Source organism: Hordeum vulgare, chromosome 7H (genome assembly GCF_904849725.1).
Source record: "Hordeum vulgare subsp. vulgare chromosome 7H, MorexV3_pseudomolecules_assembly, whole genome shotgun sequence".
In the NCBI taxonomy this organism is placed as follows: Eukaryota; Viridiplantae; Streptophyta; class Magnoliopsida; order Poales; family Poaceae; genus Hordeum; species Hordeum vulgare.
This window is the reverse complement of record NC_058524.1, coordinates 118,344,921-118,369,058: the sequence shown is the minus strand read 5'-3', so window position 1 is coordinate 118,369,058 and position 24,138 is coordinate 118,344,921. Positions and strand designations below refer to the sequence as shown.

General features: G+C 44.6%; 2 protein-coding genes and 1 long non-coding RNA gene across 9 annotated transcripts; 1 reads left to right on the top strand and 2 right to left on the bottom strand.

Annotated features, from left to right (window-relative positions):
- Window positions 1-844: 844 nt before the first annotated feature.
- LOC123408442 (protein NTM1-like 9) lies at window positions 845-2,393 on the top strand. The gene has a single exon (XM_045101556.1). It carries the CDS (start codon window positions 984-986, stop codon window positions 2,391-2,393), a length of 1,410 nt encoding a protein of 469 aa, XP_044957491.1. The 5' UTR covers window positions 845-983.
- Window positions 2,394-2,582: 189 nt separating this feature from the next.
- Window positions 2,583-13,867, bottom strand: LOC123411406. 7 transcript variants are annotated; one of them, XR_006613257.1, is made up of 8 exons: window positions 11,662-12,127; window positions 10,677-10,929; window positions 10,456-10,557; window positions 9,867-9,927; window positions 9,583-9,765; window positions 9,343-9,484; window positions 8,251-8,434; window positions 2,583-2,599 (listed from the first exon to the last, which is right to left on the bottom strand). XR_006613257.1 is itself a non-coding variant. In XM_045104345.1 (7 exons), exons 2-7 carry the CDS (start codon window positions 10,709-10,711, stop codon window positions 8,355-8,357), a joined length of 603 nt encoding a protein of 200 aa, XP_044960280.1. In that variant the 5' UTR covers window positions 10,712-10,929; window positions 11,662-12,127; the 3' UTR covers window positions 8,237-8,354. The 7 variants fall into 7 exon arrangements, 6 of the variants coding, with proteins under 6 accessions (XP_044960280.1, XP_044960279.1, XP_044960282.1 ...); XM_045104345.1 differs by lacking the exon at window positions 2,583-2,599 and having other exon boundaries at window positions 8,237-8,434; XM_045104344.1 differs by lacking the exons at window positions 2,583-2,599; window positions 8,251-8,434; window positions 11,662-12,127 and adding exons at window positions 8,537-8,997; window positions 13,812-13,867.
- A 22-nt stretch (window positions 13,868-13,889) lies between these two features.
- LOC123411405 lies at window positions 13,890-14,531 on the bottom strand. The gene is made up of 3 exons (XR_006613256.1): window positions 14,502-14,531; window positions 14,332-14,418; window positions 13,890-14,166 (listed from the first exon to the last, which is right to left on the bottom strand). It is a non-coding gene; the product is annotated as an uncharacterized LOC123411405 (long non-coding RNA).
- Between the last annotated feature and the right edge of the window lie 9,607 nt (window positions 14,532-24,138).

Below are 24,138 nucleotides of genomic sequence, written 5' to 3'. Positions count from 1 at the left end.
GCAAAACTACCAACATTTTTAATCGGCAAAAAATTATGATTTCCTTAACATTTTTGAATTCACATAAATTTTATGATTTCCTTAACATTTTTGAATTCACATAAATTTTATGATTTCTCGATCATGTTTTCAAAAACTCACAACTTTTAAAATTTAAAAATCCTGAATTGGTAGAAAGAAGGAAAGAAAACAGGATGAGAAAAGAAAAGACAAAAAAATAAAATGAAAAAATAGGGGAGAAAAGCCCCGCACATTGGTCCCAATAATATATATGTGGGTAAGGATTTGTGGGAGAAAAGGAAGGGAGGCAAAATGGTGGAGGCTGGGACTCAAGTCCTGGTCTCCGCGATAGAATCAGGAGGCCCCAGCCACTCAACTGCTTGTGCATGTTTGATTCTAATCAGTAATGTTTTTGTACAAGAATGTAACACGAATTGACTTTGCGAAGAAAATAAAGACGTTTTCCTTATTCATGGTGGCACAGTGGGTAATTTATAGCAAGTTTGAGGGTATTTATTTAAACGGACGACCAGAAACCCTATTTGCTTTATTAGTAGGTATATATATAGATTATTATTATTAGGGAGAGATTTGTAATATACGACTTTAGTTGTGACCCGGATAAGAAATAGGACTTGTATATTATTCAAAATCAAGAAGAATTACAATCAGCACGGCGTCTGTCCTGTCTACATGTTCAGAACCACGTCATGCACGGATTCACCGAGAATTTTAGAAAAATTAAAGCAACGGGAGCAGCAAGTTTCAGATATGACTGACGGGAGAAACTGGGACCGAATCGGATTCAGAGAAATGAAATTTGACGCGTGATCCATCTTGTGCATGTCCATCGTTTATAAATACCAAAGTACAGAACACCTTCGCATCCCACGACACCTTCCGATCCAGCCGCCACCCTCTCCCAAATCCCCAGTCGCCAGCCCTCGATCCCATCCCTAGCTAGAAGCAGCACGCCGGCCGGGATGGAAGGGCTCGACGTCGACGACGTCTTCCAGCACTGCCGGCTGAACCCTACGGAAGTGGATGCCGTCACCTACTACCTGCCACGCCTCCTCTCCGGCGAGACGCTGCACGGCGTCGAGAAGTTCATCCACAGCGTCGAAATCTCCGGCTGCGAGCCCAAGGATCTCGCCGCCCGATACGCGCCCGTGCCGCAGGCCGTGAGCAACGGCGACCGGTTCTTCTTCACCACGTGCAAGAGCAAGAACGGGAGCAAACTCCAGAGCGTGCGCAGCGCCGGCGGCGGCACCTGGACCATCCAGAAGACCACGGAGATCAGCCACGCGGGAGGCAAGGTCGGCGAGGTCAAGAACCTGTCGTTCAAAAAGAAGGGCAAGTCCACCGGCTGGGTCATGGAGGAGTACCGGTGCCTGCTGCCTGAGGCCACCATCGCCGACGGGGTGAAGGTGTTCTGCAGGATGCACTTGGCTCAGCATGCTCCTGCCGCCGCTCGCCAAGAATCGGCCGCGTACATGCTTCAAGAATCGCAGTCAGAGGCCGCGACTGCGAGCATGCAGGCACAGAAGAGGCCAGCGCCCGATGCCGCCGCCGATCCTCATCCCCCGCGCCCCAAGAAAAGGATGCGCGTTGCCACACCATCCTTCACCGCTGCTGCACCGGTTTTCTCGCCGGATGAGTCAATACCTGAAGCTGACGACGACGACATGGGCGGGTTCTCTTGCTCAATGGAAGATCTTTTCGGGCTGCAAGTCGACGAAACTCTCAGGGTGGGAGCTACAGAGAACATCTCTCCGCTCGAAGCTGAAGAGAACATCGAACAGTCTCACCACTCTGAACCAGACGAGGAGCTGCAGTTCCTACTCGATGAAGTAGCAGCAGAGCATGAGCCAGAGGCCGTCCCTGAAACTGAAGCAGAGTGGCAGGCTGACGAGGCGCTCGGGAAGGATGGGGAGGCATATGGCTTTGATATCGAAGAACTAAAGAGAATGATGGAAGCCGACGATGCGCTCGGGGAGGATGGGGAAGCAGATGGTTTTTATATTGACGAACTAACGAGAATGATGGAAGCCGACCCAATTGAAGTCACTGGAGCGAAAACTGGCGTGGAGATGGACCAACAGGAACCTCTGTACCTGGATTGCTTGGACCAAGTCATGCTGGCGGATCGGGCCATGCACAACCCTGCCTTCCCTGATGCTGAGAAGGAGGAGAGGCACAATGACGCGCCGGATCTTGACGCACCATCACTTGAGGGACACGACCACTTGTTCAAATTGCCGCCGAGCTTCTTCGATCCATTTGAAGCAGCGTGGAAGGCCGAAGAGGCGCTTGAGAACGAGATGAGGAACAATACCGCGGCCAATCTGCTTCGAGGATACGACGACTTCTTCTCGTCTGCAAGTGTCCATTAAATCCGATGTTGAAATTGTATGCAAAGTGTATACGAGGATATTCACTGGCTGATATATTAGTTCGTCCTTGTACGGTCGCCACGGATGTACCTCTGAGCAATTTGCTCCACTTGTTCATGCAAGCTACTGAAACTGTTGTTCTTCTTCTTTCTCATGTGATGAATTTCTGCATTCGCTCCTGCACTATACTTCTTCTGCTATGTTTCCTGTGATGGACCATCTTAAAACTGCTCTTATTTTTTGTATATTAGTCTCAGATAAGCAAGCATAATGCAGTTATGATCTGGGCAGCCGTAGATAAGCAGTAACTATCTTTGTAAAATCAAAACTGTTTCACTGCTCGTGATAATCTACAGAACAACTTCAAGTTCATAAGTTGCAGAGCAAGTTCAAGTTTGAGGGGAAAAAAATTGTTCTGTCTATTTTGCATCGCTGAATTCATGTCTTTTATCATCAACTAAAGCCTGATCCTTATGGGAGATGCTAAATTATTCTTCGTTCTCCTGTGATGAATTTTCTGAACCTTGCATTCGCAAATTTGTATGTTGTGGCTCATGTATTTTCTCTTAGTTTCTCTCAGGTCTCAGCTCCAAACTTGTTAGTAGAACTTCTCATGATTCTGGTCAATTTCTATTCATGGTCAACTGCTAAGCTCTTTGGTTCAGTTCTTTCGCTCACATTTGGTTCTACATGAATCAACTCTGAGGTCTTGTTTTTAGTGAGGTTTCCTCTGTACTATCGTTTGAGCAAAGTTAAGCAAGTACTCCTCAACTCTCACTGCAGTTCAGACCTTTTCACGTAAGACTTGAAAGAATGGCAGGTTTTTTTTTGAAAAGGAAAATAATATCAGTTTTTTCTTGAAAGAATGGCAGTTAGCCATGCAACCTTAAACCTTTACTACCAGCTACTGCTAGTCAACTCATCTCAGACCTTCGGTTGAGAGGATACCTGAAGGAAAAGAGAACCAGGTAAATACAGCCTAAACCACCACACCCTCTTCCTCCACCTATGATCTCTACAGCGAAAAGGTGTGCAAAATCTTCTACGGCGCAGCCCGGAGTTGCTTCTTCATACCCTGCGGCCATGGTTTCCACCTATTTTACATGTGCTAGGAGGTATGTTTTGACTCCAGAGTCTTTCTTTTTTTTGAAAATGAAACTTTCGACTCCGGAGTCAGGAGGTCCAAGTATGCAGCTTAGATTAAGTTTTACATGTCTTATTAACTTCTGGGTGTGCTTTTAAGAGCAGATGTACAATCCGGGGTTCATAAGTTGTTAAACCTGAACTTGCAAATCTTGTTCAACTGTCAAACAATAACCTTGAGGAGCTCTCTCTGAACATTTCACATTTATTTGGTTGGAGAAAGCTTATTTCAGATTAGTTGACAAGACACCTCGACAGATTTTTTGTGTGGAATAAGTGGAAATGGGATGTCAGTGAAGAAATGTTTCTCATCGGTGCAGGATTGTGCAAGCTGAAAACAAGACATGCCCAGTCTCCACATGTTCATGATTTACAGTGTGCAGTAGTCATATTTTTCCTTGAAATCTAAGTGCAATCTGTCTGTCTTGTTGTTAACTGAATTTACAGTATGTAAGTGGTGTCTAAATTCTGCAGTATTTATGTTCATGATTTACTGAACTATGTTGTCTTTTTTAACAGTGGCTTGATCTAAATAGTTGTATTTTAGCTCCATAGTTCTGTGTAATTTGTGCCTTGATTTTCTGGCATGTCTGAATTTTGCTGCTCCTGTGCTTGCTACTCCTTAATTCACACATGTAACAGGAGGTACAAGAGGTTAAATTGAATCTAACCTTCCAATGTTATATGTTTTGATCTCCTTTTTGAATTTCCATTTGTTATTTTTAGCTCAAACAAGTACCCATATTTATAAAGATCTAGTGAGCATTCCCACTGTTGGAGAGGGAGAGATCTGAATAGGTTTATGTGACTGATCTTGCTGACCATTTAACTCTGAACTTTCGTGACAGTTACGAACTTTCTTTTGTAGTTTCATTGACTATGCATGAATCCCATCATTTAGTCGTATTTTTTACTGGTATACACGAAAGCGATACGAAACACTTGACTTCGATTCGAAAGCTATACAGGAAGATCTTCAACAACCGCAATAGCAATGCCAATTTATAATCTGATGAAAGGCCTGCGCGAAGTGGCAAGTGGAGCAAGTGTTTCATGCAGGATTCAGAAGTTAACTTGGAAGGACTACAGGAAGAAGGGAGCAGGTCGATGGTGTCTCGTATCTTCTTGAGTCTTAACTTGCACGTCAAGGTTCAAAAGGAAACCCGAGGAGTCGAACTCCTGACCGCAAGCTATAAAACTACGGCGGTTGACGCTCGAGTTGTAAGTTGTTCTTAGCTATAACACAACGCGAGTACTTAAGTACTAGCAACAGCGGCATCCCTTTTTTCAAAAACAACCCAATATTTCTCGCAAAAAATGTGAACAAGTTTCTTAAAACATGTGAATAATGTTTGAAATTGCAAAAAAAATTCAAATATGAATAATTTTTGAAAAAATTCAACAAATATGAAAAACGTGAACAATTTTTTATACATGCTGAAAAAATGTTAAATATACACTAAACAGTTTTTAAATACCCGGTGAACATTTTTGTGATATATGCTGAAGCATTTTTAATACACACTGAACATTTTTGTGATATAGACTGAACAATTTTTAAATACACATTTAGAATTTTGTGATATATGCTGAACAATATTTTAGTACACAATGCACATTTTTGTGATATATGCTAAACAATTTTTGTTTCATGAACAAGTTGTAAAAAGTGAACAAAATTTGAAAACATGAGCAAAATTTTGGAAAAAGGAACAAAATTTAAAAACATGAACAATTTTGGAAATCATGAACAAATATTGGAATTTCAAACTTTTTTTAAAAACGAAGGGAAAAATAAAAACTTTAAAATAAAATAAATAGAAAAAGGAAAAAAACTGAAAAAAAGGAAGAAAGAAAAAAGAAACATGAATAATGAAAAAAAGGCAAAAGAAAAGAAACAGAAGTAACCAGTTGAGCTAATGTTCTAGAAGGTTCCCAAAACCGGTTTGCCTAGCACAGATTTAACAACCGCAGTGGGCCGGCCAGTTTCCTGGTGTTTGCTCGCGCGCTTCAGCGAAAGCGCCGCGTATCCACGCACGCGAGCATCAAATAGGAATTGCCATCGATGGTGGCCTGCCGGGCGTTGTATGAGCTATGGACTGGGCGGGCCATAGCTCATGGGTCAATTTGTTTTTTTCTAGGGTACTCATGGGTCAATTACTCTCTTCTTCATTTTTTGCTTTATTTTTGTACTTTTATTTATACTTTAAAATACTGTACATATATATGCAAAAAACATTCTTTAAAAACGCATTTGAAAAATGTTGAAATGTATTTGAAAAATGTTTAATAAGTATTAAAATGTTAAATAAATATTAGGAAAAGGTTGAACAAGTATTTGAAATTTTTGAATAAGTGTTAAAAGTTGAGCAAGTATTTAACAATGTTGAATGAGTATTAAAAATTGTTGAACGAGTATTCAGAAGATGTTAATCGAGTATTTAGAAAATGCTGAATAAGTATTAAAAATGGAATAAGTTTTTCAAAATGTTGAATAAGTACTAAGAATGTTGAACGAGCTTTAAAAATTGTTGAATGAGTATTAGAATTTTTTTTGAATAAGTATTCAAAATATTGAACGAGTATTTGAAAATTGTTCACCCAGAACATCATCCACCCAGACTGAGGCCACCATCGTCCACCCAGAACGAAGCTTCGACCCGTCCGGGGCCTGACACTGGTCCATTCGAGCATGAGCTCCCAGTCATGGCCGTCACCATCGCGTGGGCACCCCGCGCTGTCGGACCGAACCGGAAAGAAGAGAGGCACCACCACCACCGCACCCCGCCGTCACTCAAGTCGCGACAAGAGACCCGACGGCCGATGCAACCACCATGCGACGGCCAAACCGGACCGGGACAAAGGGAAACCCCTCCCCCTCACGGTCTAGCCCTCCACCCACCAGAGGTGCGAGGAGACATCACAACTGACCAACATGAATAGCCTCGAGTCGCACCCCCACGCCGCGCCTGCAACCGCGGTCAGAGAAGGGACAGGGCCACCAGCACGCGCCCGTAGCCCGTAACCGTTGGCAGCCATGTTCAAGCAAATTCCCCAAGGTAAAGAAACATGCAAAACTTGGAGGGTTCTTTATTGGGCATGAAGATGTAGTTTGACTGTGATTTAAGCATTGTATATGAGCTCGTGTGGCTCCTTTTTCATGGACGATTACTTGTTTATGAGGATTTGATTTGACCGAAGAATAGGACATTGCTACGCTAGTGGCGATGCAGAAGTCAAAGTACGACAGTTTCGTGTTTGGTCGTGAGTTCATCCAGAGAGAATGGGTTGATGCGCAACTACTTTGGTACACCACCGTTTTTCCAGAGAGGTACTTTCATCGCCAATTTAGGATGTCCAAAGATTTGTTCATCCACATTTGCATTTCCGTGAAGTAGCATGCCGATCCTTCAAGCAGAGAAGGAATTGTGCCAGTTTGCTTGAACATAGTACCGAGCAGAAGGTCACTTCCACTTTGCACATGATGGTCTATGGTGTTCCGACATACTATATCAATGACAATTTGGTGATGGCAGAGAGCACTTCTATCTTTTATGTAAAACAATTTGTAAAGACAATGGTGGGTCCATAGTACTTGAGAGCACCCAATGCTTAGGATATTCAAATGCTTTTGAAGAGGAACAAAGTCTGTGGGTTTCCAGGTATGCTTGGGTCCATCGATTGCATGCACTGGAAGTGGAAGAATTGTTTTAAAGCATGGCATGGACAGTTCAAGAAATGCTCGAAGGATGCCAACATCATTCTTGAGGTTGTTGCTGGTTAACAAACATGGATTTGGCATTCAGATTTTGGGATGTCTGGATCTTGCAACGATATCCATGTGCTCGACCGGCAACTCTTTTTTGCCAATTTAGCCAATGGAGAAGTTCCATCGATGACCTTTGAAGCAAATAGCCGCATATACTTGCAAAATCGAGATTCGGATACACACGATGAACTTCAGAAAGACAAAATGGCATGGCAAAAGAACCGCCGAGTTTCATTATTTGTTAGTTGTATTGTGCACATGTTGTAGTTGTGATGCATTTGATGTTATGGATTTGATGAATTATGTAACAACTTAATATTGTGGACACGTGAAAATTTGAAATTTTAATTCAGGATGTTTTTATTTCAAATTGTGCAACTGCACAGTGGCTGTACACATTCACGCGGCCATCGGTTGGTTTTACATCTTCACATTTACATCAATTATTGGGGTTGGAGTTCTACATCACAAATATACTTCATCTGTTAGAGTTGGCTCTTTTTTTAATGTAAAAAACACATTTTGGTGATTTAAATTATAAAAAACCCAGTTTTACATCTTCAAATTTATATCATCTATTGGAGATGCTCTTAGACTATTCAAATGCAGAATTAAATGCATTAGCGGGTCGGACCCGAACAAGGTGTCCAGGAACCTAGGTGCCCCAAACATTTTACCTATATATATATATATATATATATATATATATATATATGGTACTATTAGAATTATCTTTAGCATACCATATTAGAATTATCTTTAGCATGCATCTTGTTATATTTGAAAGCTGTATATTTGAATTATCTTTTCATTTAGAAACTAAAAGTATTTGTTATCTGAATTATTATTATTTTGCATTACTTTTTTCAGGAATACATGAAAGCTTGCGTGTTATTGCATTGATAGAAGGAACTGAAAGGGGTGCGAGGGTAGCCACAGATGTACCTTTGAGGAATTTGCTCCACTTGTTCATGCAATCTAAAACTGTGGCTCTACTTCTTGCTGCTGTGAGCCTGCAATGGTACTTCTGCTCTGTTTCAAGATATATACTACTCCTGTGAGTATAATCTTGTTTTTCGTGTCTTGGGCTGGAATATGCCGTCTGATCCGAAGCATAGTAGGTGCGGTTCTGATCCCATGGAGAATTTGTAAGCTATGTGTCAGTTAGTACAATCTAGTTTTATGGACATATATCTAGTTGACAATGAACAATTGCGTACTAAAATAAAGGTTGATGCAGAATCAGCATGAACTAATCTATTATACATACTACATCATGTGGATTGATTTACATTGAGAGAAAACAGTATTTAGAATGTTTTTGATACGAAATCAGACTATCCTAGGCGTTTAGTCGAGTTATACACATCCCCATTTTATGTAGCTGTGTTCTCCACGTCACCATGCACCACAGTTTGTTTTCATCAGTTGCCCAGGCCACTGGTGAGCCACCCCTATTGTTGTCAGCCTAGTGAGCTTTCCATTCCTTGTGCAACTGGCCATAATTGTAGTTAGATCTTGTTGCAGTGTCATGCTAGCTACTTGGCGTATTACGTCGCAGTACTGATCATATGTTATCATATGAAATCCTCGTATTTTTGCGATTTGTGAATCAGCTGTTCATCTGGTAACTGTCCTCTGATACATCAATATCAAGAAATGACCCCAGTACCTGAACCATCAAGCTACCGACTGAAAAGAAAAACAAGAGTCAATATTCTCGCTCTGGGAACTACTCCCTCCTGTAGGAAACCTAAGGTGTTAAATTTATTGTCCAAGTTTGAAGTATAATATTACAAAACACAGTCACAAGAAAGTACTTTTGAAAAAACATAGCTTTATTGTGCTTTAACATAACCCACATATTCTCATATTAGTAGTTGCACAAATTTGAACTTGGATGGCCAAACTACGCCCTACATTTCCAAACAGTGAAGGAACATTGATGGTTTGTACTGCAATTAATCATCAACTTTCATCATTGAAAATTCGTAATGCAGAATGTAGCTGAGAATGTGGTGGATGGTGAATAAGTACGTATGATGAAGACAGCTCCAATAAGTCCAGTAATGTCCCATCTCTCACCATGAATTGCCCATGCAAAAGTAGCACCCCATACTGGTTCCAGACCATAAATTATTGCAGTTTCTGTAGCTGATACATCACGCATAGCAACAATCTGATGACAGGAAAATAACAGGTAAAAAAGAAGGTATTCCAATAAAAATCTTTGACACCAAACTGAAAAGAATTGACATTGCAAGACTAGTTACTGACCTCTGCCCATAAACAAAATGTTGTTGCGATTATGCCTGTGTATAGTATTGCTAGCCAAGGAAACGATGACATCATACTGAATAACTCTGTTGGTGTCCGTGATTTTAACGTCCAGGGTACCACATTCTGGAGGAAGCATTTAACAATGAACGAGACTGCCAAGACAACAGCTACGACAACGACCTGATTTTAAACCCATTTTTAGAACACTTCATCGAGAAGAAAGTGGAAAATCTTCACAAGATAAATGCAAGAGAAGCATTGAGATTTTGTCAATAACTAACCTGACATACAACAAGGGCTAGGAAATTTTCTTTCTTCATTTTCCTGGAAATATGCTCGATTCTGAGCATGTGAATTCCAAAACAAAAGGCACTAAGGAGGGTCAGAAGATCACCAACCTAAAGACTGTACGCAGAGACAAAATCAATCATAGGTGCATGCAACAATCATGAGGGATGACTTTGACAAAGAGGGAGATCAAATTAAAGATTCAGGAAAAACATAGTAGATTCGAGAGGAAGAAAGGGGATTGGGGATGCAATTGCAATATTTAAATGGTTCATTCCAATACAAAACCAAAATAAATAAAGAAAAGTTGCAGCAGGGCTTTGTCCTACTGTACAGCTAAAAAAACAATAAACCATTCATGGCTTATCTAGCCAGGTAGTCACTGCCTATGGAGCTTGAGCCATACATGATATGTCCAAGTTGTGCAGTTATTATCAACTTAATGAATCAAGAATACAGAGGTCAAATTCTAAAGCACACTAATTCAGAGCTCAAATTCTAAAGCACACTAATCTTGACACAGAACAGTATTATAAGCCATAAGACAAATAAAAACGTGCAGAATAACTTGTGGATCTTTACATGTAGATAGTCGACTTACACATGGTGGAGAACCACTTAACTCCAGAATACCAACCCCGAGAACTGATAAACATGCTCCAAGTCATGTATATGCAGGTATTTCTGCTCCAAGAATACCATCCAAGAAAGGAACAATGATCACCTGAATATGTTTGAGTAAAGAACATACACCATATCTTATATGGAATACTTTATGGACTAAGCTTGAGAAAGGATCTTACGGTGAGGGCGGATATGAAAGATGCACGACCAGCATCAGCAGTAACTAACCCAATAGACTGAGTGAGGTAGGCCAAGGTTACCCAAATCCCCAGTTCTACGCCCCTAATAACAACTTGCATGTCTCTGATTGACTTCAACAAGAATAGCACAAAAGGAATGGCCGCAATAGTGAAGCGTATGATATTGAGAAGGTCAGGATCCAACATAGTCTGCGCTTCTTTGACAATAGAAATGATCAGCATGCGCTTCTTGCTGGTAGAAAAAGAAAGTTCAATTCAGCTGACTATTCAGAAGAAAATCTCAGACAAGAAGTGATCAGCAGTACTCATCACATTTAAAATAGGGTAGCGAGGTGTGAATTTACTTGTATTGTTCATCTGAAATTGGATTCACATTTTCCAAATCACACTACTATAGTATAGTGTATTGACACTCATTTTATGTGCAATAATCAGAAAATGGAGCATGGACTTCTATTCTTAGTAAGCAAGCACTAAACAAATATAACAGTAACACTCAATACTTGATGGTAGAGCCTTAGAGAAGAAAAAGAGGAGAACTGGCATGCTATACCAGGCAAAAAGGATAGATACAACATCCATGAGAAGGTATGCGCAATCACAAAATACATAGAATATACTGAACACGCTCGCAACAGTATTATGTGCGAATTGCAATCACACAATTTATACCTGAAATGTCCATTTCATAGATTAAGCTATTAATCCATGAATGAAGCCATAGTACGGTATATGTATTCCAAAAAGTATATTTCCGTGTACACTAGCTGACTAGCATGCAGGTACGACACAATTCTGTTGTCGTATTGAAATAAACCTCACCATTCCAATCTGAGAAGAAATCACCCGACATATGACACATCCCTCCCCTTGCCATTTCTCTCTGAAATACTATCGAACAGGTGGTGTGCAGCGTGCAGTGCATATCAGAGATGCGGAGCGGGGGAGCCGAATACGTCCATACCGAATATGAGGACTAGCAGGTTGAGCAGGGCTGGGCACCAATGGCATGGCCTTCCGCCACGCAGCGCGCGCCTGCCGCCTGGCCTTCCACCGGGGCGTCGACAGCGGCTCCTCGGGGACGGGGCTGGAGGGCCCGCGCGTCCCGGCGGCACCGCCTTCCTCCACCACTCGCCCTCACCCGACGCCCTGTCCGGGTGGGACGACCTCCTCGCCGGAGGAGGCGCGGGGTCGCCGGACGGAGTCGCGGAAGGGGGCAGGAAGAGGTGGCGTCTTCTCGGCAAGGGCGTAGTGTGGGAGCCGGGGAGAGGGAGGTACGAGAGCAAGGGGAATGGGCTTCTCAAATGCGAAGGCGCCATGGGAGGGAAGGACTCGGGCGCCATGGGAGGGAAGGACTCGGGCGCCATGGGCGGAGAGGAGCATCTCGCCGGAGGAAGGAGGGGACGGTGAGACGATCGAGGGAGGGGTGCTGTGCTGAGTAGCAAGAGTACTTGTGCGGATATTATTTACTCCCTCGGTCCGAGAAAAGTTGTCCAACGCTTAGTTCATTTTCGTTTTTGCAAAAAAAACCTTGGGATCTTAAAATCCCTGCAAATCACCCCTGCCTCTTCTTCCTTCCACCATCGCCCGCTGCAGGAACGAGCTCGAGCCATCGCCGGCAGCCACCGCACGGCCCAGCGCCCTGCGCACCCACCTGCGCCGCCCCTGAGCCCGCCTCGCCCCCTCTGCTTCGTCCTCCTCCCCTTCTCCGGCCCCGGCCATCTCAACAGTGTAGTTGGTAGCGGTGGAGCCATGGGACCTGTCGGTCCGCTTCGTCGTCAATTCTGACGACCCCCCGATGGTTCTTCCCCCCCCCCTGCGTCAATTCCAAGTACCTCGGCAGCAGCAAGCACCCTCCGCTCCTACCTCGTCACCTCACCCAGCGTCGCCCTAGGCTGTCCTCACATCTTCTGTTGATTGGCAGCAGTGGCGGCTGTCATTGCCTCCTCTATTAATTGGCACAAAAAACAAATGATGAACAGCAGATCAACGGCAAGGGCAACAACAAATCAAGAGTTGCAGATCGACGGTAATTCTGGAGACAAGAAGAATTCATGTTCAGTTACCAACAGTGGTAACTGAATCGAGGTTCAGTTAACACAGCAACAATGGTAATTGAACACAAAAACAATGGTAAAAAGTGGTAATTGAGTAGGAGGAACTGCAGATCAAGAATACAGTTATCAACACTGCAGTTCCCGGTCTGGCCGCAGGCGTGGCTCGACACCTTCTTCGCAAGAAGGCACACAATGAAATTGCTAAAACTGCTGGACGGTTGCAACCAATGTACAGTAAAATAAAATGATCATATTCTCTAAATTTATTTCTGAATAATTGGAAACAATTCAGTTTGCTACAGGAACAACGATTAGAAAGAAGAAAGAAGAAAGTGCATCCAGAATCATTTCAAATTTGTGATGGAAAGATTGTGATGTTCTCCAATATAACATCCTTATGTTATTACAGGGAATCTACTAAAGAAATTGTGTCTAGAGCACTTCGGTACAGTTACAAAACAAGGTCACCAAAACATCACGTAATGTTTTGACTGAATAATTTGAGAATACTCCGTTTATGTACCACACAAAAATGCATACTGAAATTTACACTGGCCAATTCTGCATCAAGCATGCCCATGACTCATATGAGACCAGCAGGTTGCAGGCAGAGACTCAAGGATTTAGAATCCACAATTACTCCATAGTACACTATCCATGGATACCACAAGATCTGCCTGGATGCACCATATCACCCTTTTTGCATCCAGACATTTGAAAGATGCAGCCACTCCGGAGTAAAAAATGTTCCTCTTATATTTTCATAAATAGAACTAAAATCCTTCTCTTACTCCGGAGTGAAATGTTCTGATACTGAATTTAGACATGTTTTGACACTGAATTTACACTAAATTTAGCTAGATAAGATTCAGTGTTGCTGCAAGATTCAGTGGCGATTCAACATTTTTTCTCAACAGTTTGTTCTGTTCCATGTCCATTCGTGCCCAGCAATGTCTCTAAGATAAAAGACTGGACCAAGAAAAATGAATTTGGAATTACCAATTAGCAAGCAGTTCAACAGATAACTTGATCTGAAATAACGTGTTACCAGGACTACCTGGTTGGAGCTTCTGCTGGAGCCTGTAGTGATCAGTTGGCGTTGTAGAGCAGTTCCTTCACATGAGAGAGAGAGAGAGAGAGAGAGATTTGGTCAGCGGCTTGTTTCTGGCCAACCTCCCCTGCACAGCAGAGACCACCATCCCCCCTTGATGAGGAGTACCTGGACTATGAAGGCGTCGCCTCATCTCCGCCGGAAAAAGAAAGGTGAGATTTTGCTCTTCCCTGCTCTCCTCCTGCCAACATGGAATTTTGCTCCTCGTGCACTACCCTCACAACGGCGGCGGATCGACGGCCAGGTGAGGATTTGCGCCGCTGCTAGCACCAAATCGACGGGCAGGTGAGGATTTGTGCCGCTGCAAGGCACCGAATCGACGGGTAGGGATGAGGAAAGGTGGGTATTTTAGGACTTTAGGGAACAAATCAATTGATGCACATTGGTGTGCTACTGTTAGAGCGAGTAAAGACAGAGCACCTGCACGGCGATGGTGTGGAGCAGCATTACCGTGCAGGTGCGCCACCTTCGCATCCTTGTGCTGCGCATTCAGCCAAACACCTTACGACTAGCCCCTCCATACACGAGCGAGCTGCAGAGCCGCGTAGTGGATCTGAGAGGGACAGAGGATGGGTGAGGAAGAGATTATGGGGGTGAGGAAGAGCTGACTGAATTTGAAAGAGTGCAGGGACGTACCGGAGCCTCGCCGGAGCCGGAGGATGCACGAGGCAGCGCCGTCGCCGGAGCCGGCAAATCGCGAGCTTGAAGAAAATGGGACTCCTTCCATCTTGAGCTCCTGGTGAGGAATAAGAGAAGAGGCGAGACGAGCGGGGGAAGGCGGCCGACGGTCGGCAAGGCGATGGAGACGGCGGCGAGACGGGGCGACGGAGCAAGCGGCCGGTGCCCTCGTCGGTGTGCGTGGCGAGGCGACGGAGCAAGCGGCTCGCGTGTGGCGAGGCGACCGAGCAGGAGCGGAGGGTTGCGACGTTTGTCGGAGGAAGGGGGAGGGGGTTTTCGTAAAATTTCGCCGGGGACAGCTTTTTTCGGACGAATGGAGTATTTATTTTTATTGAGAAAGAAGATATAGGCGGTTTGAAAAAGATTTCCTTTTAAGGAAAGGCCACAACACAACACGACTTTATAATAAATTAATAAAATCAACAGACAACGAGAGTAACAACCGAACAATCTCTTCCTAATAATAAAGCACCGATGGCTTCTTCCGTTCGTCTCGCGATCGTAGGCCATTTTGCAGAACCCTGAGGTTTTAGTATTCAACCCGCAGTCCTTCTGAGAGTGGATGTGTGTGATACCTTTTCGGTTTTACAAAAAAAACCTTCGTTTCACACTATTCAACCCGCAATCCTCTATCTAGCCGCAGCGAGGACGAGAAGATGAGGGACGGCGCCCTTGTCGACGGCGGCGAAGATGGCTAAAGCCGCGGTGGATGACGGGAAGGTAGACACCATGGGTGCGTGCTCAGGTAAGGTAGGCCATCCTTGTTGTGCTCGTGTGCATTGATGGAGGATGGAAGGGGGACAACTGGACATGTTCAGATGGGTACGCCGGCTGCCAGCGTCGGCCACGAGCACACGCCGCGGCGTGGGCTTGCCGGAGACGAGGCAGAGAAGGAGCGCGGAGGAAGGGCACCTTGGTGCTCGTGGCCGCCGTTCTCGTGGATTGCTGTCACTGTGAGGGAGGGATCTGGCGGCTTGTGCGGGGGCGGCCTTCTCGTCCACAGAAAAAGAGAGTTAGGGCATGAGGAAGAGAGGAAAGAGAGGAAGGAAGGAGAAGGAGAAGGGGCGCAAAGGTGAGGGAGATAGTCACCAGCGATGGCGCCGCCGGTGACCGGTCGACGGCAGGGCAGTGAGCTCCTGTTGAGGCGGCACACAACCAACGTCGTCAGTGCCGAACATCAACTCGTGCGCCTCACAAGACAACACCAGGAGGGTTTCTGGTCATCTGCGTGGTTCCTTCAAGCCAGCGCGCCTGATTAAACACGCAGCCGATAGTGTATGGAGTTCTGGAGACCTACACGAACTGCATTTTCTGCTGCCAATTCTTCTATCCCCACGCCTCTACTGCTGCTCCTTCTCCTTCTCTGATGCCCATGATTGCTCTAAACTTTCCCAAAGCTCCCTGCTCCTGCATCTGAGTGCAACCATGGTGCTGGTCTTAGCGGCAACAGAGTAGTGTTCGAGACGACGGGGGCCTGCTGTTATGGTGGTCCTTGAGCCCAAGGAGAAGTTGGCACCACCACCCCTTCGTTGTAGACATCCTCAGGTTCCTTTTTTCCATCTCCTCCTTTGTCCTCCTGTCTTGCCCCATCTCTCTGCTCTCAGGTCCAATCGGAGAGCAGGTACATGCATCTGATATCCTATGGGTGCGTGATCCGGATTGATCTTAGGTTGGACAGCAGTGTGTAAATAATTTGGTAGATGTTTAACTGAATTTGATAATTTCTGGATGCTGAATGTGAGTTACGGTGTTAGAGGTCCTATGAATGCATTTAGCATGTGAAAAGATGTGTTCACTACTTTTCCAAGTTGTTACCTTTTGAATAGAGAATGCAAAAGTTAAACATAAGGAATCTCCATGCTTTTGCACCGGGTGTGAAATCAACTTTCAAAGATTGACACGACTATTGTTTTTTTGTTTTCCTGGTCAAGACAAAAAAATGATTGTTCAAGCTGATTCGTGTTTGTGCAAGAAGAACTAAAGGAACCTTTGTCGAAGATTTACAAGCTGAAGGATTCGAACTTTATCTCACGTCCACTTGACCACACTTGGGTTTGCCGCCAGCAGCCCTCCAATTGTGCCACTGTTCTGCCTCTTGAGTCTCCGTCGGCCGACTGTTCTTCTCAGACATTGCCGTATAGCTCTTCACCAGCAAACTGTTGTGCTTCTGCACCAGAAATCAATTCCCGAGTTGTTGATGTCCCCTATTCCTCGCAAGATATACCAATGTATTTTTTTCACAAGATGAGTGCTGCAGTATTTGTATGAACTGGAGTATTGTACTATTGCAGTAGTGTACATGCATGGTTCAAAAATCCTTTTTCAGTTATACATTAGAGTGCACATAAGTGGGAAAAGGAGAGGGTGCAGGGTCGGGGGTACATATGCGCACTCGTGGATGCAGGCGAATGGCTTGGGCAGGAGACATGGCTCGCGGCGGCGCCGACTCTCATCGGGAGGATCTCGGGCATTGAGGTCGGGGTGTGCGCTGCTCCCAGGACGGAGGCCACCAACCTGTACTACTGGTAAATATCTACAGATCGTTGTTGTTTGGACAATACACATGAGAGACTTGATTTCACTGCTCCTAAATCACTTGCAGGTAACTGAACTTATTGCGGAAGCTTGGAGCATCCTGAGATCCGTGATGTGTTAGTTAGCTTCTTGCATATTGCTTCCACATACATGCCAGTAGATATTTATTCTGAAATCACGCGCGTTATGGTATACAAAATTACAAACCACAAATATTCTAGCCAATGTAAAAAAGTCCCATACTATTTTAGCGCATCATGCATCAAGAGATTTTTGGACCCTGGTTGAATGCAACCGCTACTAATCCATAATCCAGCAAGCAAAGAACTGTATTCTCAATCGATTCGTCATGTTAGTCATTAATAGCCCTTATTGAGTGACCCAATTCCTCGATCGAGACAATACTGATTTATGAAAAGTAGCATTTGCATTGTAGCGTGTAATAACAAATTATATATGTTACGTGTGATGTTTTGTTTCTCCCGGTGCAACGCACAGGCAATTTTCCTAGTATAATAATAAAGCGCGCAACGCTTCTGTCGTCTGTTGTGGCATTTTTGCAAAAACACCTCTCGATTTTCCGGTGTTCAACTCGCGGTACGTTTTTAAGTGATACAAACAGAAAAAACGTTTCATTTTTGTAGAAACGCCCCTGTTGTTTTCGGAATCCAACCCGCAGTCCATTAAACAAACACATCATGCCAGATCCCCTTCCTCTTCCCCATGCACGAGCGCACCGCCACCGCCGCCTCCACCTTCCTTGCAGAGTCTGCGGACAAAGGAGGAGGACCTCGAGGCCTTCTACCGCCGCTTCATAAGGTCTAGGATCCAGGGCGTGCGGGTCGGTGCCAAGTGCACCGTCATGGTCTACGGGCCCACGGGGTCCGGGAAGAGCCACACCATGTTCGGCTACGCCAGGCAGCCCGACATCGTCTACCGCGCGCTCCGCGACATCCTCGATGGGGGCGCACGCAGCGGCAGCGGCGGCGACGAGGACGACATCGGCCGCGTGTTCGTGCATTGCTGTCAGGGAGTCCCGCGCTCCACTTCGTTGGTCATAGCGTATTTGATGTGGAGGGAAGGGCAGAGCTTCGACGATGCCTTCCAGTTTGTGAAGGCCGCCAGGGGGATCGCGAATCCGAACATGGGGTTCGCATGCCATTCCTCTGCCCCCAAACTCAGTGCTCAGGATGTATCGGTTGGCACCTCACTCGCCCTATGCGCCGTTGCATCTGGTGCCCAAAATGTTGAACGAGCCCTCACCCGCCGCCCTTGACTCTAGGGGTGCATTCATAGTTCACGTGCTCTCGTCGATTTATGTTTTGGGTTGGAATTAAATGTGATACGGTGATGGAGAAGGATGTGAGAGCGACAACTTTTCAGGTGGTGAGGTATGAGAAGGTGCAGGGGCAGATCAAAGTTGTCAGGGAAGGGTTGGAGCAACCTGAATTTTGGGACGCCTTTTCCAGTGCACCTATTAATTCAGACAGCAAAATGAAGCCTGGCAAGGAGCAGATTGATTCACCATCCAGGACTGGAGTGGGAAGCCGGAGAGTGGAATCTTATGATTCTGATTTTGAGCTCGTCCAGAAAGCGATAGCTGGAGGTGTTGTTCCAGCATTCTCGTCTTCTGGGATTGGAAAGGCCCCCATGGAAGAGTCCATGAATCATGCTCCTATGATAAGTTTTGCATCTGCAAGAGATGGTGATTGGTTAAGTTGTCACAACTCTTCAAAGGCCTGAAGTAGTAAAGGAAGGTTGCTGCTGCTCAGGGTCTCCGGGGCTGTTGCTGCTGTTGAATCCACCCCCACGCCGCTGAGACGCAGCGGCCGTAACCTCGTCAGTGCCGATAGCACATCAGCCACCGACGAGGATTCCTTCCTGAAGGCCATGTGCAGAACGGCTTCTCGCAACCTTGACTTCGAAGGTACCTCTCCGTGTAAAACTTTTCTGTCATTTGATAAAGCCAAAGTTTCGCATTGTACTGTATATTTACCTCTATGTTGGTGCTACAGTATGAGTTTACTTTTTACATGTTAAGATAACCCATGTTGATTGCTGCAAAGCTAGCGAGTACTATAAGCCATTATATTTTCTTAATCGAGACACTATTGAAAGAGATATATACCAGTTACAGATTAAAATATTTGATGCTAAGTTGCAAGAAAATATACCAATTATAAAAAGAGATCTATTATTTTGTACTATTTGAGTTATTGAGTTTTCCTTAAAAATGAAACTAAAATAATCACACCTACCATAACAATGATCTTTCTTACATCATTTCCTTTAGATCTTTTCTCCCCCCTTAAGGATGAAGTTATTTTTAAGATTTTATACGAAAAAGAAGACCCGTTGATTAAGGAACCACTATTTTTCATTTTGATTAATCTACCCTTCTAGAATACATAGTATGTAACAAAAGAAATATGGTGCTGAATTAACTGTTTATTTTTTTCCTTTTCGTATTACACAGACGTGATGATATTATAGCCATGTGGCTATAATAAGTTTTTTTAATCCTTTCCTAAAACCAAACCTTTGTATTCTCCTTTTTCTGTGTACTCCCTCTATGAACCACATATGGACTAAATGGATGAACAAAGACTTATAATATGTTTACGTACATCCAAATCAGAAAAAAGGTATAGTATCTTATTGTAGTGATCCGAGGGAGTACCTTTGGTTCTAGGAACTGTAGGTGCTATCTATGGTCCATTTTCTTATTTTTAAAGCATTAGTCCGTTTAGAGATGTGAAGTTGCGGTATTCCTTTATTCCTTTTTAACCTTATGTACTTGAATTACTTTTGCTTACCATGCAATACATGTGTTATACATAACTACTCTCTCCATCTCAAAATAATTGACTCAACTTTGTATTAACTTCATACTAAAATTAGTATAGAGTTGAGTCACTTATTTTGTGATAGAGAGAGTACATATTAGTACCTGCATATGAAATGAATAGCCAAATGTTTAATCTGATAGGTGTTTCAAAAACTAAATAAAAAATATGCAACCTAAATTAGCGGGCATGGTCTTAAATCATGGTTATTGGGTTAAGAGCGTGTTTTCTTTTTATCCCGTTGCAACGCACGGGCTCTTTTGCTAGTCATAATAAACAAAATATCACATCATCGAGCAAAAATAAAATGACCACAACCGGCATAATGGCATGCATGCTGAGAGAAGGTATCCAACAAGATCAGGTTAAAATGAAGATAAAACGGAAAAAGGCAACACCAACTACGGCCACCTGACCTGATCACTCCCGAAGATAGAAGTGGCAAGAAAACATACATGGGCGATGATGACCTTCATAGCCGCCATGTCAGCCTCTTTAATTAGAGATTTTCACTGCTACAAGAATATGGACAGTTTAAAAATGACATTAGTCGTCGAGTTAAGAAACATTTGTTCAGTAATAAACTTGTTTCTAGTTGTCCAAAGGGTTCAACATATGGCAAAGAAGCCAAACCAAAACAGCCTCTTGCAATGACCACATATAGGAGCTGCGATATGTGGAGATTAGACAAATTAGAGGGAGCCCAGGGAACACCCATACACTCCCTGAGACAACTCCAAAGCAAGGCGGTCAAGGGGCATTGAAAGAGGATGTGATCAGTGTCCTCTAAACTCTAGAAGACCAAAGGGGCATCGAAAGAGGATGTGATCAGTGATCAGTGATCAGTGCCATATAAAGATTTTGATTTTCGGGGGCACCCTAGAAGAACAAATGGGCTTGAACTTCGACAACGACGGGCCAAAAGAAAAACACGATAGCAAGATTTAACCAAAAAACGGCCAGAGGCAGAATGAGGCCAAAAGACCACATACTGATCCTCCGAGAGCACAAGGATGAGAGCAGCAAGGCGATGCCAATCTTCCAACTCTTCCAGAGACAGGACCCGACGAAAATCGAGGTCCTAACAACTGACTGCAAGCTCCATGATGGACACACAAGGGGAAGACACAAAAGAAAAAGCATAGGAAAGGAAAACACAAGGGGGCATCCCCTACCCACCAGTCCAACCAAAACCGAACAGGCCGACCATTGCCAACTGGAAATTTCACCGAAGATTTGAACTCGTCGTAGACCTTCAACAATTGGCGCAAAAACTGAGAGGCGGAGGAACCGGACCCAAGATTAGCCACGAGAGGATGCAAATTTAGCTTTAAGAATACGACACCAAAGAGAATCCTGGTCAGACTAAAGAATACACCACCACCACTCAAAGATCAAACATTTTTCATGATAGAGGTATTTAGAATCCCCGGACCCCCAAACCCTCAGTCTTACACATCAGTTTCCATTTTACGAGCATGTACTTCTTTTTGTTGTCCGCACTGTTCAAGAAGAAGCCACTCCTATGCTTGTCAAAGCCAGCATGAATACCATCTGGAAGGCGGTAGAAACCCATGAGAAACATTGGGTGGGAAGTCAGGCACGTATTGATCAGGCTAACCTTACAAGTTGTGGAGTTATAACAGTTCCTCCAAGGCATAACCCTGTTACCCACATTGACAAAAGAGAAATTGAAGTCCTTCAACGGACACTTGAATGTATTTGAAGAGGAAATAACCGATTGAATAATTAAGAAGAGTAGCCACCCTCATAGCCTCCTGGGGAGGGGCACCCAAAGCAAAAAACTTCACTCTTAGCGAAACTAATTTTAAGGCCAGACATCTCCTCGAAACAAAGCAGAAGGAATTTGATGTAAGCGAGGCAACGATCACTGTTCTGAACAAGAATGATAATACCATCTGCATATTGAAGGTGGGAGACACCCGCAGGGAGAAGGTTAGAGCAGACGGGAAGGATCTGGCCCACAGTATTAGCCTGATTTTGAATGCAGGAGGAGGCATCGACCACAAATTAAACAGAAGAGGGGATATGGGGTCACCATGTCTACGGCCGCGACCATTCTTAAAGTAAGGACTGACCGAACCATCAACCAAAATAGCAGTGTGGCCCCACACACAAGTTGCATGATGCGGTGAGCATAGGCACTGTCATAGCCCTTGGCAAGTACAACATCCCCGAGAAAGGGCCAACTAAATGAATCGTACGCTTTCTCAATGTCCAGCTTCAACACAACCGCATTGCAACCATTAGAATTAAGGTCATGAAGAACTTCATGCAGGCTGAGGAAACCAGCTAAGATAAAAGCAACCTTTGATGAAGACACACTGATGTTGACAAATGACCTTATGAGCAACCAAAGATAAGCAGGTTGCAAAACCCTTAGAGGAGAACTTGGAAATATTGGTAATATGGGCGATAGGTCTAAACAACTTAATGGAATGTAACAGCCTGAGACTGACGCTTGAGATGTCTTCAAGTTATTTTGAGTTTCTTATGTGTTTTATTTGTTTGTCGCATTCATCATCACATCATTCCCATCATATGCATTGCATCGACACTCCATTGCCATTGCTTTTGAAAAATTACACCCGTAAGTAGCTGCTGGTTCTCCCCATTATCGCCTCGTGACCAAAAACACACGCACATGCCCGCAGCATCGATAAAATATTGTTTTTAAATGTGTGCATAAAATATTCTCGGAATGGGTCGAAAGTTGGCTTGTGGTATTAATATAGTGTATGTAGATCGCGTGCCGAATTTTGTCGCATTCGGAGTCCGTTTGATACCCAAATCGTTAAACATATAGCGACACTATAGCCGGATAAACGTTAGACGTTTTCGGTTTCCAAAATATGTCATTGGGCCACAGACTTAACTCTCTTCTTGACCCAACTACTCTAACACAACCCATCTAGACCCACCTAATGCTTAGTCATCGGAGGAGCCGTTCGATTTCGATCAGAGGGTCGAAAATTAGAATACCTCCCCTGCCCGCCCGAAAACCTAGACCTTATCACCCTACTATAAATAGACACCTCCCCCTCCCATTTTTAGCCTTCTCCTACCTCCTCCCCTCAAATTCTGCATCAGCCCCATCCACGGGCGCGACTTGGTGGCTCCTGATTCGGCGTCGCCTTCAGCCAACAGGGCTGTGTCACCTATCCCCGTGCAGCTCCCACCTCCCGTAGGCCCGTCGGGGCCCGAATCTGTCCCGCCCCGGGACCGATCCGGGCTGAGCACTAGCTCTGTACTGCTCGACTGCGGCCTCGCCTCTACCCCACCGCATCGCACCCGCCTACGCTCCCGCACCCTGCCGCCATAGAACCCCGTGGCCTCGTCGATCCCGTTCCCTAACCTCGCTGCCGCCAACGGACCCATCGACCGGGCCTTCTCTTTGCCGCCTGTCGTGCCGCCCTGACCATCGCCCGCCGGATCCGCGCCCGCCAACCGCCCTATGGTCTCGTCGCCACCAAGACTGATGGGAATGGCCGGATCGCGCCGCCCCGGCATTGCAATTGCCGAATTTGCGCCCCCACATCCCGCCAGTGTCGCCCAACAACGCCATGGCCTCCTCCGTGCTCGGTCGTCGACCTTGTTCGCTAGAACCACCACTGCTCGATTTGCTTGGGTGCGTGGTTGCGTTGACCCACGAGGTGGGCCACCGGCCGACCCACCAGCATGTCATGCAGTTCCGGTCAAAGGCTCGTTGGTGAGCAGTCCCGCGTTGTCACGCGTTCATTTGTTGTTTAGGCTATATAGCGCACAGTCCGGACGTAGTCAAATTTCACTAATTTATTTTCTTCTGCTAAGTAACATCATATATGTATTTTGTGTGGGCCCTAACCTTGTGCGCGTTTGCCCCATTGAAATGATCCATATATGAAAAATCATCTACTTTTCATACTCTACATGACGGCATCATTTGCACACATATTAGGAGTCATCTACTTGTTGTAATCCCTGTTGCAAAAGTGCATCCCACCGTAATCTGCAAAATTGTTATTTTATTCAAACTTCTGTGGATGATTGCATCTAAACCGTAGCTCCTATGCATGTGATTCCTTCATGGGATTTGTTCTATGTGATCTCTACTTCAATTACATGCCTCTGGTTGCTATGTCAAACATCATTAGCATGTCCATTTCTTGCTCTCAAGTAGCCTTCGTGTTAAAACTGCTAATCTGTTAACGATA

What these genes read in the sequence shown, in the direction of transcription:
- LOC123408442 (XM_045101556.1), top strand. Translation starts at nt 984, where the DNA reads ATGGAAGGGCTCGACGTCGACGACGTCTTCCAGCACTGCCGGCTGAAC.
- LOC123411406 (XM_045104344.1), bottom strand. Translation starts at nt 10,711, where the DNA reads ATGCTGGTCGTGCATCTTTCATATCCGCCCTCACC. An exon ending in TGTAAGTCGACTATCTACAT is followed by an intron (nt 9,928 to 10,455) that starts GTAAAGATCCAC and finishes TCACATGCTCAG; the next exon opens with AATCGAGCATATTTCCAGGA. An exon ending in TAGCCCTTGTTGTATGTCAG is followed by an intron (nt 9,766 to 9,866) that starts GTTAGTTATTGA and finishes GTTTAAAATCAG; the next exon opens with GTCGTTGTCGTAGCTGTTGT.